This window comes from Pogonomyrmex barbatus, unplaced genomic scaffold, assembly GCF_055798465.1.
Source record: "Pogonomyrmex barbatus isolate J1 unplaced genomic scaffold, ASM5579846v1 scaffold3, whole genome shotgun sequence".
Taxonomy (NCBI): Eukaryota; Metazoa; Arthropoda; class Insecta; order Hymenoptera; family Formicidae; genus Pogonomyrmex; species Pogonomyrmex barbatus.
In genome coordinates, this window is record NW_028297127.1 from 7,940,862 (window position 1) to 7,957,627 (window position 16,766).

Sequence of the window (16,766 nt, forward strand, 5' to 3'; positions counted from 1 at the left end):
TATCTTTAACGAATTTGAAATTTAGCGGCTTAAAGCCAAAGCTAAAATTTTCCCCTTCAATAAATCAATAATCAAATTAATGATATCGATTAACTCCCTTCACCTCACAAGAAATTATTATTGCGAGAAATATCATCTCAGTCGGGATTTGAATCTTGATTATTTGAGATAGGTGTCTCTTTATCAATTCGATAAAGATCTTGAATTTATATATAAATGAAAAAAACAATAATTATTAAGTGTCAACAATCTTGTCTCAACGGTATTGTCGGTATATTCTATTTTCATACATATTAAATGTATTCTCGGTTTACAATATATTGATTATTTATTAAATCTTTTAATATATCTCTTAGAAAGAGAATATATTAATCTTCGCAATTATTTCTTTTCGAAATATCTTCATCTCTACTGTATCAAGCCTACTTCGAAAAATCTCCCCACTATTATCAACAATGCTTTGCATTCCAAATCACGGATAAAATTATATTTCGCGATTAATATTATGTGTCTGCTGATAAACATAGATTATCTACTGATAATACCGTGTATTACAGCAACGATCCTGCGCATCTTTCGACGACAGCATCGACGAACGCCGGGCGCAAACGTGAGAATTGTGATCACATCTCTTCTCGGAACAAACCAGAACAAAATTGTGGAAACAAGAGGAGGCACAACGCGTCGAACCACTTCGGACTGATTTATTTTTGTTTTTCGTTAACGAGAGATACGTTACACAAAGCGAACGATTTATCGGCTGCGAGCGTCGGCATGCCTTCAATTCTCTGCGGCGTAGAATTCTCGACGATGTTGCGTCGGATATTCGACGGATGTAACTTCTTCGAGTTATCAAAGGTAGATAGACGGACAATTTCCCCTTTGTCCCGTTAAATATCCCGTGCGGGATAAGAAACACTTATCCCAGGATAATTATTCGACATTTGATCTTTCGACGAACGAATGTATGAAGATCGTTAAAGATGTATGTAAATGCGCGTATAAAAAGTTGATACACTTACGCACAATGTTAATTATTAATTATTAATAATTATATGTTATAATATACACATTAATATTAATATTAATATTTTTAAAAAGATTGTTAATGGATGATTTTGAGTTATGGAAGTTGTCCTCAAGTTTTCAAATTTTACTCGCTCGTAAAATACAAAAGTTTACGCAGATCTGTCATTTTTATTACTCGCGGAAATGTTGAAGCTCAATTATTCATGAATGATTTATGCTCTGATGTTCTCCAAGTGCTTCAAATTTTTTTATATTTATTTTGAAGCACGATACTAGCACATAAAAAAGAAATGTATCATGTTGAGAATATGGAATGCAGAAAATTTCAAATATTCAAATAATTTTGTAATTTTCGAAATGTTCACCAAGAATCGATGAAATTAATTAAATAATTAGGTCGAGGCAAATAATACACGGTCACCTTACAAAATTTGTTTCGCGACAATTCCGATAAAATTCTCGACGTCGGTCGGTTGAGCGTTTTGCGTAAAAAAAATAAAGAGAAGAAGAATTTCTCAAGCTCGTTTTTCGCGATGTCTTTGTTAAAAATAAACCGCGTTCGATTGCCCGATTGGCAGTGCGCTTTCGCCGAATCAGCCTCAAGTAGATTGCGACGAGATTTTCGCAATCCACATGCGGGAAACGACGGATGCAGGAAAACGTGCGGATGAAGTTTTCCCCGCGATTGCCAGGAAATCCGTCGAATATCACGAGCATCGAAGAGGGAGAGAAAGAGAGCATCTCGGGGATCGAAAATAACCGCGGCGGAGGAAGGTGCCGACGGGACAGAACAATTTCGGCGGTTCCGGGTGAGGGAGGGGGCCGAAGACGGTTGCCTTCTGCCGCTCTCCGGTGCTTTCGCTTTTCCGAGGGTCCAGTGTGTTTCGCCACCCGAGGAGAACCCGCGTGCTCCACGTATATCAGCGCGAAGGTAGGTGCCGCGTTTTCGTCGCCGTCGTCGATCGCGTTCCGCGAGAAACGAGAGAACGGTACGGGAGGAGACAAAGTGGGAAGGAGACCGAAGATACAGGTGGTGCGGAGGGAGCGCTGATAAGGGAACGTCGGGGATGACGAGAGAGAGAGAGACGTAGGGAGAAAGAGGAAGGCGAGCGAGAGTCGCACGACGTAGAAATTTGAAAACGCGTGGAAAATCGCGAGAGTTGGAAAGCGGAGATAGAAGATTTCAGGAGAGTAAAAACGGCAAATCAAATATATATATATATATTTTTTTTAGTAAAATAAATTATTGCGGCAATTATTGCACAATTGTTTTGTAAGAGAAAATTCAAAAATAAGTGAAATTATCAAAAATCCTTCTTCTATAAATCTCTCTCACTAAAGAGAGAGATCGATCGATCATACTGCCTCTCTATAATTAGCGACTTAACTGGCAAGGTAGTTGTCGTATTCAATTACTATATCTTGGCATTTAATCGCCTAATTGTCAGGAGAAACTAGGTCAAACCGGTGGGTAATCAATTACAATCAAGGGGACAGGAATTATTGACTCTATTAATAATAATCTAAGAAAATCAGTTTAATTAATTATGAATTCCTCTTATTTATTATACAATTATATGGACACTTTCGGAATTTTCTTTTTTCTTCAAGTTTTTTTTCAGTGATTTAAATAAGTGGTTTCATATTGCGGATAGGAATTATGAAACATCTAGAAAATAAATCTTCACGTTTGTATTTTATATATATATATATATATATATATCAAACTATAACTTTGTATCTTGTGATACATAAATTGCACGCGATAAACAATCGTAAATGAAGTGTAAAGCGCAATGATCGTTTATATCGAGAAACATTCTCGAATTGAATTATAGTTCGAGGATCGTGAGTCAGGGGTGTATTGTCTAGAGACAGATGTCAAAAAATGCAACGCCTTGTCAAAAATATTTCGCTACATGCAGATGAGGTGCTGATTGAAATTTACACGACAACACACTTTCGGCGCGTCGCCCCGTCTATTCGCATCGTTTTAACTATCGCGGATGAATCCGTCACAACAATCCGAACAGGCCAAAAGTTGTTATACGTCGTATCGTTGAAACAATCGGCCAGAAATAGGCGACACGTCGTGCGTCATGTTGGCAAATAATTCCGCAATGCGGAAAAATCGTCACCCTCTCCGCGCTCGAGATCGCCAAGTTATTGCAATCGTAACTTCATGGGAAAATAAGCGAGTAAAATTAAGAAATTCCTTCTTAATTGAATTAACAAAGGTTTATTACGAAACTGAATTTCAATATTTTTGTAAATCGATTGATTTTAAAAAGTTGAAGACAATTTTTCTACGGCTTTTTCTGCGGTTCAATCCGAATTAAACCGCATTAATTATTAAAAAAATCTGAAATTCTGAAGATTCTAAAAATTTATTTCAAGTTATATATTTTTCAAGATATATTTTTAATTGTTAAATCAATTATATAATTTATAATTTAGTTCTTTAACGATTTGATTTTTTAATATGTCGTAGAAAAATCATTATCATAATCAAATGTCATTATTTCGCATTTAGTTCGCGATGAAAAATCAAGAATCTTGAAAAATTAATCGTTCTATGTTATTTTTTTATTTGATGTAACATAATGTTCTTATGCGCGCGAAGTTGCGACGTGGCCGCGACGAGAGTTTCGATGTGGCCGCGATGTCGTGGTCCAAATGTCGTCGCAGCTTGGAATAGACGTGAGTTATGTAAAGAAAACCGACGATTCCCGTAGATTCCGAGATACACGGAAAACAGTGCATCTTCGTGATTTTTTTAAAAACATTAGCTTCGCTTCGAGTATCCACGAGTAACCGCACGCTGAATTCGATTCCTCATTTAGCATTTAATTCTTAAATTCTTAAGTATTACTTAGAATTAAATCTGCCAATCTATTGGTCTATTGGTCTTCGATTTATCTCAGCTAAAATTCTCAAAAAAAAAAAAAAAAAAAAAAAAACACCAAAAATACAGGAAATATAGAAAACAAAAATCAACCGCCTATACCTTGTCAAATATTAAAATCTTTTAAAGAATACCTCTCAATTAAAATTAATATAATCAAAATAATTAATATTATAATCAATCTAACTTCATAAGACATTTTCATCTGGCCGAATTAATCTTGGCAAAAGATGGGCTCGATCTTCTGCGCATTTTGAAACGATATTTCGATTATGACAATCTTTATTTCAAAACCCTTGCGGTATTTTACTATTGCGATTGCTCGATGAGAAAACGTTGCGAGGAATTTGTCAACAGCCTCGTTGTAAACAACAATGGCGATTTGTATGTCGCTATTGTTAGATAAACGAGTGTTTTTATTGATATCGGCCGATTTTTGTTAAGGCATGTGCGAGTTTTAATGTAATTCAATACGACCCGCGAGATGGGCTCCAAAGATTAACTGCATGCAGGAGGGGGAAGAAGTAGAGATTTTGCGGACGATGTAGATATATTCGGAGGAATTTTGTAGGCAAAAATAACCACGGTAGGCCACCGGTGGCTACCCAGCAGGGGCGCGTCAGCGAGAATCCGAGATTTTCGGGAGTTAAGACACAACAGGTCCTAGGCTTCACGCCTAGGTAGCAATTAAGCAAAAGCATCATCGTATCTCCAAACAGAGAGGAAGGAAAAGAGGAAGGAGGATAGGCTAATATCGCATAGTTTTTCAGACTTTTCTCCACGATTAAATAAAATATAGCGACATGACTGTTCCATGCTGTTAGAGCGATGGTAAACAGATGTTCTTAGAATCTTCTCAACGATGTTGGACGTTGATAATAACATAAATAAATATTTAAATCACTCGCCCATTCCCTTTGAGAATGTTAAATATATATTAGAAAAAAGATATTATTAATGATTAATGGCAATAACATATGACCGTCTCGAAAATTGATTGCCGTAAGTAATTCCGGAGCATAATGTGTGTCTTAAATTATATGAGATATTCGGCGGGATAGAAGAAACGTGAGAACGGCAGCTTTCGTGTTTATGACCAGGGATATAAATACGTTCCAAGTTATGAATAAAATGCGAAACGCGTGTAAGATCGCAAGGAAAATGCATCAGAAATAAATCGTTGCAATTTCCGCGAGAGTGTCGTTTAATGAAGCGTATTCGATGTTGTTTTTTCCGCTCAGGATTTGGTTAAAGACACAGGGTGATTTGAGTATCGCGTAGGTGGAAGCGAGCAATTCCACTTAAAAAAAAAAAAAAAAAAAAAAAAAAACGTTAGCGATCTCGATAAATTCAAACGAGGAACGTTGAAGAAAGATTTTGCGTGTTATGCTAGCCCCTGAGACTATCTCCAAATATCTCTTCTAAATGTTCTCTTATATAACGAAATCTGAAAGTTTGCTCGAAAAAATCCGAAAGTGTTTAAGCGGATATTTAGATCATGTCTTTATTCTGGATTTCGATAAGATATGTGCAACGTTAAATTTCTCATCGACAAACATACAAAGGGGGATGTAAAATACTCAAGACGCGACGAAGGGGATGATAAAGACACCGTTTACGAGATGTATTTTTTTTGTGATGTGTTAAACGCGATAAACAGAAAGTATTTGATTATTATCTGTAAAATACACGCGCGTGTGTGTCAGCGAACTCGTGATTATTTATCGTCATTAACTGAAACAATTAGACATGTAAGAAATAATCCTGTTTATCCCAATATAATATAGATATTATCTGACAAGCTAACTGTTAAGTTAGTCGAATTTGATGTAAGTCGGTTTTAGAAAAAAAAAATTTTCTAAGAAAAAAGCGTACAAAAAGTACATAAATTTGTTTATATTTACCACATAATCTGTATCTGTAAGGAAAGAGAAGAGAGAGAGAGAAAGAGAGAGAGAGAGAGAGAGAGAGAGAAAAACACAATTTTCAAGTCTCATTTTAGATGTAAACAATTATTAAGTTACTTTTATCTCGTTATTGTTATATTATACGTTATTTTTTATATTATAAATTTTTTCCCCAAGTTAAATGCGCGATATCTCTTAATGCGTGCGCCCCTGCGCGGATTTCTTGGCACGAGGCCGAGGATAATACCGCACTTTCTAGCAAAATATACAAAATCTCTCGGCCGATCGTCCGCAAAATCGACTAGCCAAACAATCGCAAACGATCTTCGGGAACGATAATTCGTGGCCCACTTACCGAAATTATGCTGTTTAATCCCGTGTATCGCGTTCCAATTTGCAATCAAATTGGAACGCGACATATGTATGATTCACACATATAGGAGCATGAATTAAGCATCCATCACGTTATGTAAATTCGTCGCTGTCAAAATAATGATTATAATTTTTCGTGGTTAAATAGTCTTAATTACTTCAATTTTAGCATCATTTAATCGTTTGCTAACTTTTTACTGAGAAAACTTATCAGTCAGCTACATATTTTTTCTATTTTTTGTATGCGATTTTTTTTTGTTTATATGCATTAATATAATAATATTTTTATAAGATCTTAATATTTATCAGTCTATTTTTATAAAATATAATGATAAAAAGAAAATTAAGATGAAAAGAATGATTTTTTTTAATTCTTTAACGTAAAATAATAAAAAAATTATATAAATAATTATAATCTGATTTCTTATTATATGTTTTCTTATTTATTTTATAAACTTAACAAATGTGTTCTTGATTTACAAATTTTGTATTTTTTTTGCATATCGATACGAGAAATGTGCCAACATAAACAAATATCATCCCGATCGCACATCAAAGAAATGTCGCATGGCTGGTGTAAAACGAAAAATTATCTTCTGTTATTTATTACACCGTTCAATTTTCGCAAGCGTGCGCGTTACCCGTAAGATAGATATTTATCTTGTAAGATTATATATACATACGATCTGATGGATTCTGGCCGAATTCGCGTGCAAATAGCGCAGTGATGGCAGATTAATGGAGCGCGTGTCATTTGTAGTATGCTTAAGAAACGTAAACTTAACGTTATATAACAAGTGATATCATTCCTTCTGATTCGCGATAAATGAGGGAAAATGCGTTTTCAGATGGGATATTTTTCGTTGTATTGTCGGATTATTACAAGGCAATTATACTATGGCATTGTACATAATTAAAAATTATTTCGTATAAAACTCAATATTTATCGCATTTAAAAAACAAGACTTGACCTTGTATTAAAGTATCAAAACTGTATAACAACATTTAAATAATGATATACAATTTATTTTACAATTTATTTATTTATATATCCCATGCATTATGCATATTTTCAATGCGTATTTACAAAGATAAGTAAAATATATTTCTTGAAGAACTCGCTTTACAGAGATCTTTAGATGAAATTGTTAAACTTAACATTAGTTAATAATATTGATACGATTATATTATTTCGAGAATTGTTTAAAACATCATTTAGTGTTTCCTTTCTACAATAACGTTTATCGATGTTATAGTAATTCGAGAGTAGATCAATCGAGGCACCAACATGGCCACCCAGAAAGCGAAATTTGTGAACAAACAGTTCAACTCTCCTATCAACCTGTATTCGCCCCAGGCGATACAAGAGACGCTGGATAGACAGACCCAAGTTCTGGCTAACGGTGCTGTCGGGTAAGTTAACATAAAAAATATATAGAACATGTAAAACGTTAGCTCGAATCATCTTATAATCTTAAAAATTAATATATTTATTCAAAAGTATATAATATCTCAATAATTTTTGCGATAAACGTAATATCGTCGTGTCTTAATATTTTGATACGAACACTTATCTTGTAAACATCTTGGAGCAATCATTAACGATTAATTTTAATCGTTATTGATTATCGTAAATTTTATCGCCTTGCTTCAATCTGAATAACATCCTTTGATTCCATTTGGCATAACGAGCAGATGATTTTGATCCATTCCGTAGATTTTGATCCTCCGTGATTGTTTTGGACAAAATTTCAATTAACTTGTAATTTAATTCGTAGAGAATTGCTTGAACCAAATTTTTTAATTAGATAATTTATCATTTTTAATTAAATCTTTTCATATATTAAACAATACTGATTATAAACTGATAATTTTAACTTTAATAAAACAATATCATTTTCCTTTTAAAAAAGGACTGTCACAAAATGGTTGTTTAATAAATCAATCAATGAGTCAATTAAGTTATTTTAAAAAATTTTATCGAAATCAATCTTAGAATTATTTCAATCAATAATTAATTTGTTCAGCAGAAACATTTTATTATAAATAGCATTATTAACTATATTGTACAGCTTACTTTGTCCAAGCAAATAATCTAATCAATTTCTAGTCTAACTTTCCCTCAAGTACAACCGAGGGAAATTAGTAGTTCTATATTAACAAAAATAAAATAAAATACAGATGCGGATTTGACGAGTTTAATCTTCGCTGAAGTTAATCGGAGTTTGGTGGAAGTCGACCTCGGACTGACTCACGAGCGGCGAAACCGCGCGGCGAATCCGGACCAGTCAGCGGCGACCACCTTGCGTCAATCATCGGACGTCAGCCCGCGGGTTCACGTGTCGTGTGTCGTGCGATCGTACGCGTATCGGCCGATGTCGGTCGGTGAACGCGTGACAACAGCCGCGACAACACACATTCGCGTGAATCAGCCGTCGGCGTCGATTTCGTTCGCGACGTTGGTTATTTTCGGCGGGCCGAATCACCCGGCCGGTTGGAAATAAACGGCCTGCGCGAGGAGCCGACGGGATGCTCTCGCGTGCACCACCGCGTCTCACCTTCGTACTTGACTTAGTTTCGCGTTTGATGTGCCGCGGACGCGCGTCGCTTCGCCCGTTGCCGTTGCCGTTCTTCCTCGCTGCTGTGACGGGCAAATCCCTTCAAGATGATCGCCGCCGAAAGGTGACGATCATCCGGCCGATTCTGGCTCTCGAGACCTGCGGATTCTGCTGAATTCGCAAGTCTGCCCTTTTACTAGCTCCCTTTCTACAAGTTCCGCGATCCTATTTGCCGACTTGGCAAGCCGGCAACTCTTCAGCTTGCGATTCCACGTCCGTCAGCCGTAGACGGACAGAGAATCTTTCGTTTCGCATTCTATTCAATGCTACTGTTCGATTTTCGCTGATAACGAGATAATGGCATGAATACAAGTGAGAGTGAAGCGAATCTTCTTGGCAGTAAAAGTAGCAAATACATGAGGAATCGGTTTTAAGGAGTCGGTTTCAAATGTTGCTATTAGAAAGAAAGTCGTCGTTCCAATTCGAACTAACATACATTTCGTAAAATTCTATTATCGACTATATAAAAGTAAATATTGGGAACACGAGTCATTTTCATACATTTTTCGTAGGATTCTCTTTGTGGAGTAAAAATGAAGCAATTGCTTTAATTTACTCAAACGAATGAAATTTATATTTCTGCACCATTTGAAATACTAACGTAACAAAACGTACAATTCTTTCGTTCTAGAATCGACTTTAACCAGTTGGCTAAGCCAGCAAACTTGCAGAACAGCGCGGTTCTACGTATGCTCGAAGAAGAAGAAGCGAGGCAGCGCGGTGGTCAACCCAGTAAGTGAAGAAATATTTTTTTTTTTTTTGAAGATATAATGTAATCTAATGTAGAGTTGGACTTAAATTTGAAAAATTATAATATTCTTCTCTTATCTATAACTTGGTAATAACGGTTGACGCGTGTAAGTTTTAAGTTTCGACAAGTTGATTCACAAATACTGAAACCTATTGCTTCATCACGTGAGGAGCAGCGATGATTCACAGATACAAATATCATCGCGAACTGTTTGCGGCGACTTAGTCGTCGATCACTTAGTTCTGGTGGCAGCCCCCTGAATTAATGCCGCTATCGTTTTCGTGTCGGCAACACGTTTTCAATTTAGCATGACACAACGGTTACTCTTTGGCCGTGGCTCAAAGACGTGACTTTACCAGATTAGCAACGCATTTTCGCAAAGCATACGAACCCCTCAGTTTTCGCTAAGCATCGAGCGTTGTACTCGAGAAAGGACTCTTTGTGTACACGCCGCATTAATTCACTCCTAAAAATTGTTTCCAATTAGAGCGGAGAATCATTGTCTGAATGTCAAGCGTGTTTCTTGAAATCTTGATAAAGATTTTGCCAGATGCTGTGTCTTATTATTAAAAGGAGAGGAAAGTTTATGGCAAATTATATAAATAATAATAATTATATTTGAATATATCAAGTATATATCAAGAATTATTAAGATTTTTAGAATAACTCTTTAAAATAGCTATTATTTTAATTGTGATGTTTGAAGCTGGGGGGGGGATATTTTATTCGGTATCATTAAATTATTGAAATATTACGGCGCACTTGGGATTATAGCTCAGGCTAATGTCGCAAATCGTTAACAACGACACGTAATAAAGCTTTCTTTATTACATTTATTCCAAGCCATGACCGTAAATGCCTTTCTTGTATATTTCCAACGTTAAAACACTGTTCGTCCGTAAAAACGACTATGTTATTTTAGAATAATTTATACATAATCATCTATGTTCATAGATATTAACATTACATATTGCAATGTTACATTATTGAGATGCATAAGCAACGATATGCAGAGGTGTCCCCCGGGAAATTTTTCGCGACTCTCCTCAAAGGCGCGAGCCACCCCTCCCTGATTGGGCACAATGTCAAGCCCCACTCCTTGGCCAGTCATCAGAAAGGCTCTAAAATCGGTAGCCAGCTAGTTTCCGCGATAATGAAAGGTACAGGTGACTCCGCCATAGCGTTAGTAGTTGGCGGGTATCCGTTTTGGCAAGGTCACGTTCCTCATCGCTGTTGCTGAACCACCGAGCTCGCTGGGAATCGTATCGGTATGTGGACGCATAGAGTCCAGGCATAGAGGGTTTATTAGTTGCCAGGAAATATGTGCTCGCACTTTGCGATTAATGACGCGCGACCCCATATATATATATATATATATGTCGTAATCGCTCGTTGCGACATGCTCGCGAGGCACACGCTCGATATATGATGCCGAGAACTGCACAACAGTTAAATTAAAGTTCTACGTCATTTAATATTATTTTGGTGGAATGATGAAAGCAGAAAGAGTGACACCGTCGCGATTTGTCGTGTGTGATTAAAGATTGGACTCAAGTGCGTCGGAATTGACGGAAACTGATGACAGTGACAATTTGACAATTGCGAGAATAAGCTCGTGCTTAAAATAGCGTATACGCATCGACATCGATGATTGATGAAATTGTGATATAGTGGATAAACGAGTGATATAATTTTTTTTTTATCTTTTTTCGAAATTGATTTGTGGCTTCCGACATTTTGAAATAAGAGATAATTCAATACCTTTTCTATCTTCTGAATTGTATATTAGTCTACAAACGTAGGCATCCAAAAGTACTTTCGTATAATTTATCTAAATTTTATCTTTATAAAAAAAAAACGTAACGTTTTTGTAATATTTTCATATATTATTGTTTAAGCAAATGATTCTAATTTTAATTGGTTAAATACATTGGCAAACATAGTAATTTTATAAACGAAGAAACTTAGTACAATCTAAGCGCCTACAGATCTTTATCTCTATAAAACTCTATTATTATCCTAGGTCTCAAACGAGTAACCTGGCCACCGCCAGAGGATCAAGACTTCGACTACGTGGAGCAAGCTCCCGTCCAAGCGAAGGTAATATAACGAATAATTAGAGACATATGTACATATTTTCGCGTTCAAGAATCAGATTTCATTATTCCGTCGTTATATAACTTCGACAAGGCAAAAGGCAGCAGCAAACAAAATTTATGATTTCTTTCTCTTTTTCTAACACAATATTAGCATGAATAATACTGAAAGTAAAAATGATATAGTTTTAGAGATAGAAGTCAAAATTTTCGAACTTGAACATTTGCTGTCCTTTCCCTTAACGTGCCAATATTCATCGTTTCATATAAGAATACAAGCAAACATGATCGAACAGGCGATTACAATTATCGTGACGTGTTCAAGAATCACCGAAAGGACACGGACACTTTTGAATGTCGGCGTGTTGTATTTGGATTTTTTTCGTCGTATTATTTATCTCCATTTATTAGTGCGATAGCTTCTCCTGCATCTTGCCATGCGTGTAGAGTGAGTGCAACGATGTTCGTTACGTGTTTCTTTTATGTATTGTTCACGCTCGTTCCTCTCTGTGTATGCATATCAGTCTTGTTTTACTCGGAGCAGAGATGGAGAGCAAATATAGTGCAAATCTCTAAATTAAGCAGACAAACTTGGCTGGCTTATTCTTTAATGAAATTGAAGCACGATTTCTAAGCACTTCTCCTCGAGATCAAATACCAGGATAATTAGGCTAATAAAAAAAAAATCAATTATGATATATTGCTACGAATAAAATCTTGCGACAATTGTAACGATGGATATTTTATATAACATCGTCTTGTCGAACAAGAAGTCGAAGTATCATTCCATCTCTGACTCGCAACAAATTCGTGCACGCAGTGAATATCGTCAATATCGTCAGAAAAATCCGCTAAATCCGAGATCATCGTAAACAAAATCCGAAATCTCTTGAACGCGTGAATCGCGCCCACCATTGCGGTCGTCGAGGCAAATTATTGTCAAATTGGCACATCTTTTAATAAAATCAACAGTGCTTGGCTCGAGCGAATCACGGCCAATCTATAAATATTATCAATTCAATATTAATTAAAAAAAATCATTATATAATTAGAAATCTCATATATCCTCACTTTCAAAATATTTCACGCGCTTTGTATGACAATAATTTTTTTTAAATATTTTATTTTAATATTGTTTTATAAATTATTTTATTATTTTATTATTTTATATCTAATGGTATTAATTCGGCGTAATAATACAAAATTCAGTAATAATTAATTGTTTATTAAATTAGTTTCTTCATTCTGCTATTCTCAATTTTTATAAAATTAAATCAGTTTTTTTCATTTTCAGTTCTAATTGTTAATAACAATAATAACTTAGAGAGTGTTTGGTATATTAAAAAAGCGAGCTAGATGAAATAAATAATAATTATAGAAATAAACGGACTCTACAGATATCGCGTCATTTCGCAAATCATCTTCGCGTATCATCATCCCTCAGACATGTATGCGATCATCCCTCTCGTTTCCGGGAACGTCAAATATCAAATCCGTGCGTTCGTTCGAGCCTACAAAATTATCTGTTTTCCTTCGGTAAGACCCGTGGATACGGTGATCTTGGCTCGTACCAGAGCAGTCCCTCGTCAGGTCCGTCACCCCAACCGCCCTCGACGGTCGCACGGTCGTCGACACAGAGCGTCGTTCCATCGTCCCCGTCGCCGGTTAGTCCTGGCGGCACACTCCTGCGACAGCCCTCGCACTTCCAGCAGCAACAGACGTCCGGCAGGGGTTGGGCGCCGGTGACACCCCCGGCGACCTCGCCGCTCTCCCAGCAGCATCCCCCGTTTCCGAGTCAACAGCAGCAACAGCCGCAGAAACAGCAACAGCAGCAGACTCAACTTTGGCAGGTAAGTGATGTTCGCATGAGAACGTGGCTGTCGGTCGTCCTCCGCAATTTTGGAAAGGAGAATCGGGATGATTCTCGGTAGAAGAAATGGCGACATGTGGCAAGCGCTTACGAACTTGGATGTAAGGAGTATCGTCGTCGTCGTCATCGTTGTTGTTTATGCGAGAGATATATTCTTAGTCACGCATGTGTGCTCTCTTTTTCTCTGTCTTTTTCTCTCTCTCTCTCTCTCTCTCTCTCTCTCTCTCTCACTCAGAGCCTCGCCCGATGCGCCGTGAGACGTTTTTAGCCAAGTTTCGCGAGGATTGCGGAAGATTTGCAGGATAGCAACTGGTACGGTCGTAGATGTCTTCGCGTGGGTGTGACACGCTCGCGACAAATGGGCAAATCTTATCGCTGCGTTCTCTGCGTTTCAGCAACACCCTCAGGATCCCTACGACCGGACACCGCAGAGGCAGCAACAGACACCATTCAACTACTATACCGCCCCTGTGGCGTTCGAGGCACCACCCTCCACTATCGTCCTCCGTCCTGAGCCGCCTATTTCGCAGGTGAGACTACTTTGCTTGGAAAACATAAATCTCACAGCCCATAAAAAAAAAGTTGCAATAACAAATAAGAATAATTTATATTAATAAATAATGATATTCCTAACGACATATGTAGATTTTAGGAAAGTTCGGAGGATATCATAAGAGTAAATTCTATATATTCCCTTCATATTCAAGTTATGCATATCATATCATAAAAAAATTAATTATATAAATAATTGACAGTCAGAATCCGCATGGGCGGTGAACACGGTTGTGTTATATGACAAGAGGATTCAGCAATGAACATGTTAATAAACATATTTACACATTCGATATTATGTTACACTCTCAACGTGACTTTGATCCGGCCAAGAATAACGCGGCAAAATTTTACGCGCGCCTCCAAAAACGCCGCCCGTTTAGTGTCGGGCGAATGGGGGATAAGATGAAAAAATACGAGAGTAGAACCGGAGAAACGGCAGCGGGATATACAATATTTTTGCGAGAGTAAAATTCGCGCGAGCGAGGGCCGCCTCTGGCAGCATATCAGCCGTTAAATATACGAACGTCCTCATCATTCCGGCAGCATCGATTACATCTCGCTTGTCCGAAATTTACTTCTAAGAATATCCCGCACACAGTTACACGTCACTTTTAATCCGAACTATCGAACTTCGAAAGAATAACGTTTTCTGCGTCACTAACAAGAATGATGTTTTTTTTTCAGATATTTTTTATTTCTGACGTCGTGCGCCAAAAATTATATACACCAAGATGAAAAGATATTGTTATCACCGGTCATTTAATCAAACACGATTAATAAATAAATCTTTGTATTTTGATCTTTTTTTCGAGATTTTCGTCAAAACTATTACGAAGCTTTATTTTTAGAAAACAATTTTTAGAAAACAAGATGAACTGGTAATTCAAATTTAAAAATTTGGATTTCTAAATTTTTATAGACATTAAATTAAATAAAAATATAAAAAGCTGAAAGAAATTTTATATTAATGCAACAACAATTTTATATATTTATTTTATATTTATACAAATATAAGAAATATAAGAATGTGAAATGAAGTAAAATAAATTTGTAATACTATTATTTTCGATATGGATTAAATATCCCTCAATAAAAAAAACAAAAAAAAAAAACAAAAAAGGAAGATCAGAACAGACACAATTGCAAAAGCAATTGCTCACTCAACATTCTCCCTCTCTCTCTCTTGCATCTCTGATTCTTAATCGACAGGCACCAGCACCGGTGTACCAGGCCCAGCCCGCAGCAACCAAAGCTCCGGCAACAGGCAATATGCGAGGAGATTTGAAGTGGCCGCCGCCGTCCGTGAAGGCCCAGGTCGAGGCGGAGAACCGGGCCAGGATGGAGCTCGCGAAGGGTCCGGCTTTCAGGCCCCGTCGAGTGCACAAGGACTATAGCGGTTTCTTCGCGCAGCACGCCCTGAACAACACTTACCCGGGCTACCGAGCACCGCCTGGCACCCAGTACTTCACCCCGGCTTACCATCATTAGCGAATATCCCGTTTCGAGCGACGCATATTCGAGTCCGAGAAATCGAATCCCGAGTTTCTCGTCGATCGGGACGCTCGGGACGCGAATCCTCCGGGATCTGCGAGGAGCCAGAGAAACGCATGATGGACAATCTCTATGCACAAATAAAATCTTAAAAAATTATACCAAACTGTAAAAAGAAATTTATATCAAATTTATATCGCGGCTTCTTTTATTCTTTTTTTTCTTTTTTTTTTTTTTTATATGGGGGAGAAGGGCCATGAATCTGCGCACGAATTATAATTGTGCTACTGCTCTTTCAGATATGGTCCAGACAACCAAAGAGAAATTTCACGTCATGCGTTTCTCGAGTTTCTAGGAAGACTTCCGATCTGGATTTCGAGCTTCAACGAATATACCTGTGTATATAGAGACTGAACGGTTGCCTTTCATCTTTGCAGGGTAGCGTAAATTAATAACAATTACCGAAAATCCGGTTTATCTTACAGCATTCGGTTTATTATTCGAACATCATCGTTCAGAGATTCCCATACTTATGAGCATTCGCGTCCTCCTTTTTTCTGTCTACATATCAAGAAAAATAAACCTTCAAGTATATTTACATTTGTAACGAAATAATCGAATAATTTGAAAAAGAAAACTTCATTGCTTTTAACCAAGACCGCTTGTCTTTTCAATTTAGAAATTTTCGCTTGCACGGTTTGGGAATTTCTGAACGAGATGAACTCAATGTTGTGATAGAATTAACGCTGCGAACAGGTTTATAAAACTAACGCTTGCCATACGAATCATAAGAGAGGCGGATCATAAGTGATCGCTTAAGAGACTTCGAAGGAATGACAATGGCAGACTTTCTGTCGCGAAGACATTGACAACATGGAATAACGAACGCTGAATGTAGATGCAAATCCGCGAAATGAACGATCCGAGACGAATATAGAATAAATGTATTCGGGAAAAAGGTGATGTATCGAAGTATGCCGAAACGCGCGACGCATTTGATAATGCGATTTGGCGACGGTCTGCCCGTTAACTAACTGACGAATAATTTTTAATAATGTAACATATCGATGTGAATAAATAAATATCAACAATTTACACCAGTGTGTCGATAAGCATCATTATAAACTACAGCATAATATAACATAAACAGGTACAGAATTTCATTTTTGTAC

At 37.0% G+C, this 16,766-nt stretch overlaps 1 protein-coding gene across 2 annotated transcripts; it reads left to right on the forward strand.

Annotated features, from left to right (window-relative positions):
- Positions 1 to 1,818: 1,818 nt before the first annotated feature.
- Positions 1,819 to 16,694, forward strand: LOC105427082 (uncharacterized). Of its 2 annotated transcripts, XM_011638641.2 has the most exons (7): positions 1,819 to 1,960; positions 7,470 to 7,626; positions 9,463 to 9,563; positions 11,606 to 11,682; positions 13,220 to 13,528; positions 13,944 to 14,078; positions 15,313 to 16,694. In XM_011638641.2, exons 2-7 carry the CDS (start codon positions 7,502 to 7,504, stop codon positions 15,589 to 15,591), a joined length of 1,026 nt encoding a protein of 341 aa, XP_011636943.2. In that variant the 5' UTR covers positions 1,819 to 1,960; positions 7,470 to 7,501; the 3' UTR covers positions 15,592 to 16,694. The 2 variants fall into 2 exon arrangements, with proteins under 2 accessions (XP_011636943.2, XP_011636941.2); XM_011638639.3 differs by lacking the exons at positions 1,819 to 1,960; positions 7,470 to 7,626 and adding an exon at positions 8,547 to 8,895.
- Positions 16,695 to 16,766: the final 72 nt, after the last annotated feature.

Coding starts and splice junctions, on each gene's coding strand:
- LOC105427082 (XM_011638641.2), top strand. CDS start 7,502: ATGGCCACCCAGAAAGCGAAATTTGTGAACAAACAGTTCAACTCTCCT. Junction 7,627..9,462: donor CTGGCTAACGGTGCTGTCGG/GTAAGTTAACAT, acceptor CTTTCGTTCTAG/AATCGACTTTAACCAGTTGG. Junction 11,683..13,219: donor AAGCTCCCGTCCAAGCGAAG/GTAATATAACGA, acceptor TCCTTCGGTAAG/ACCCGTGGATACGGTGATCT.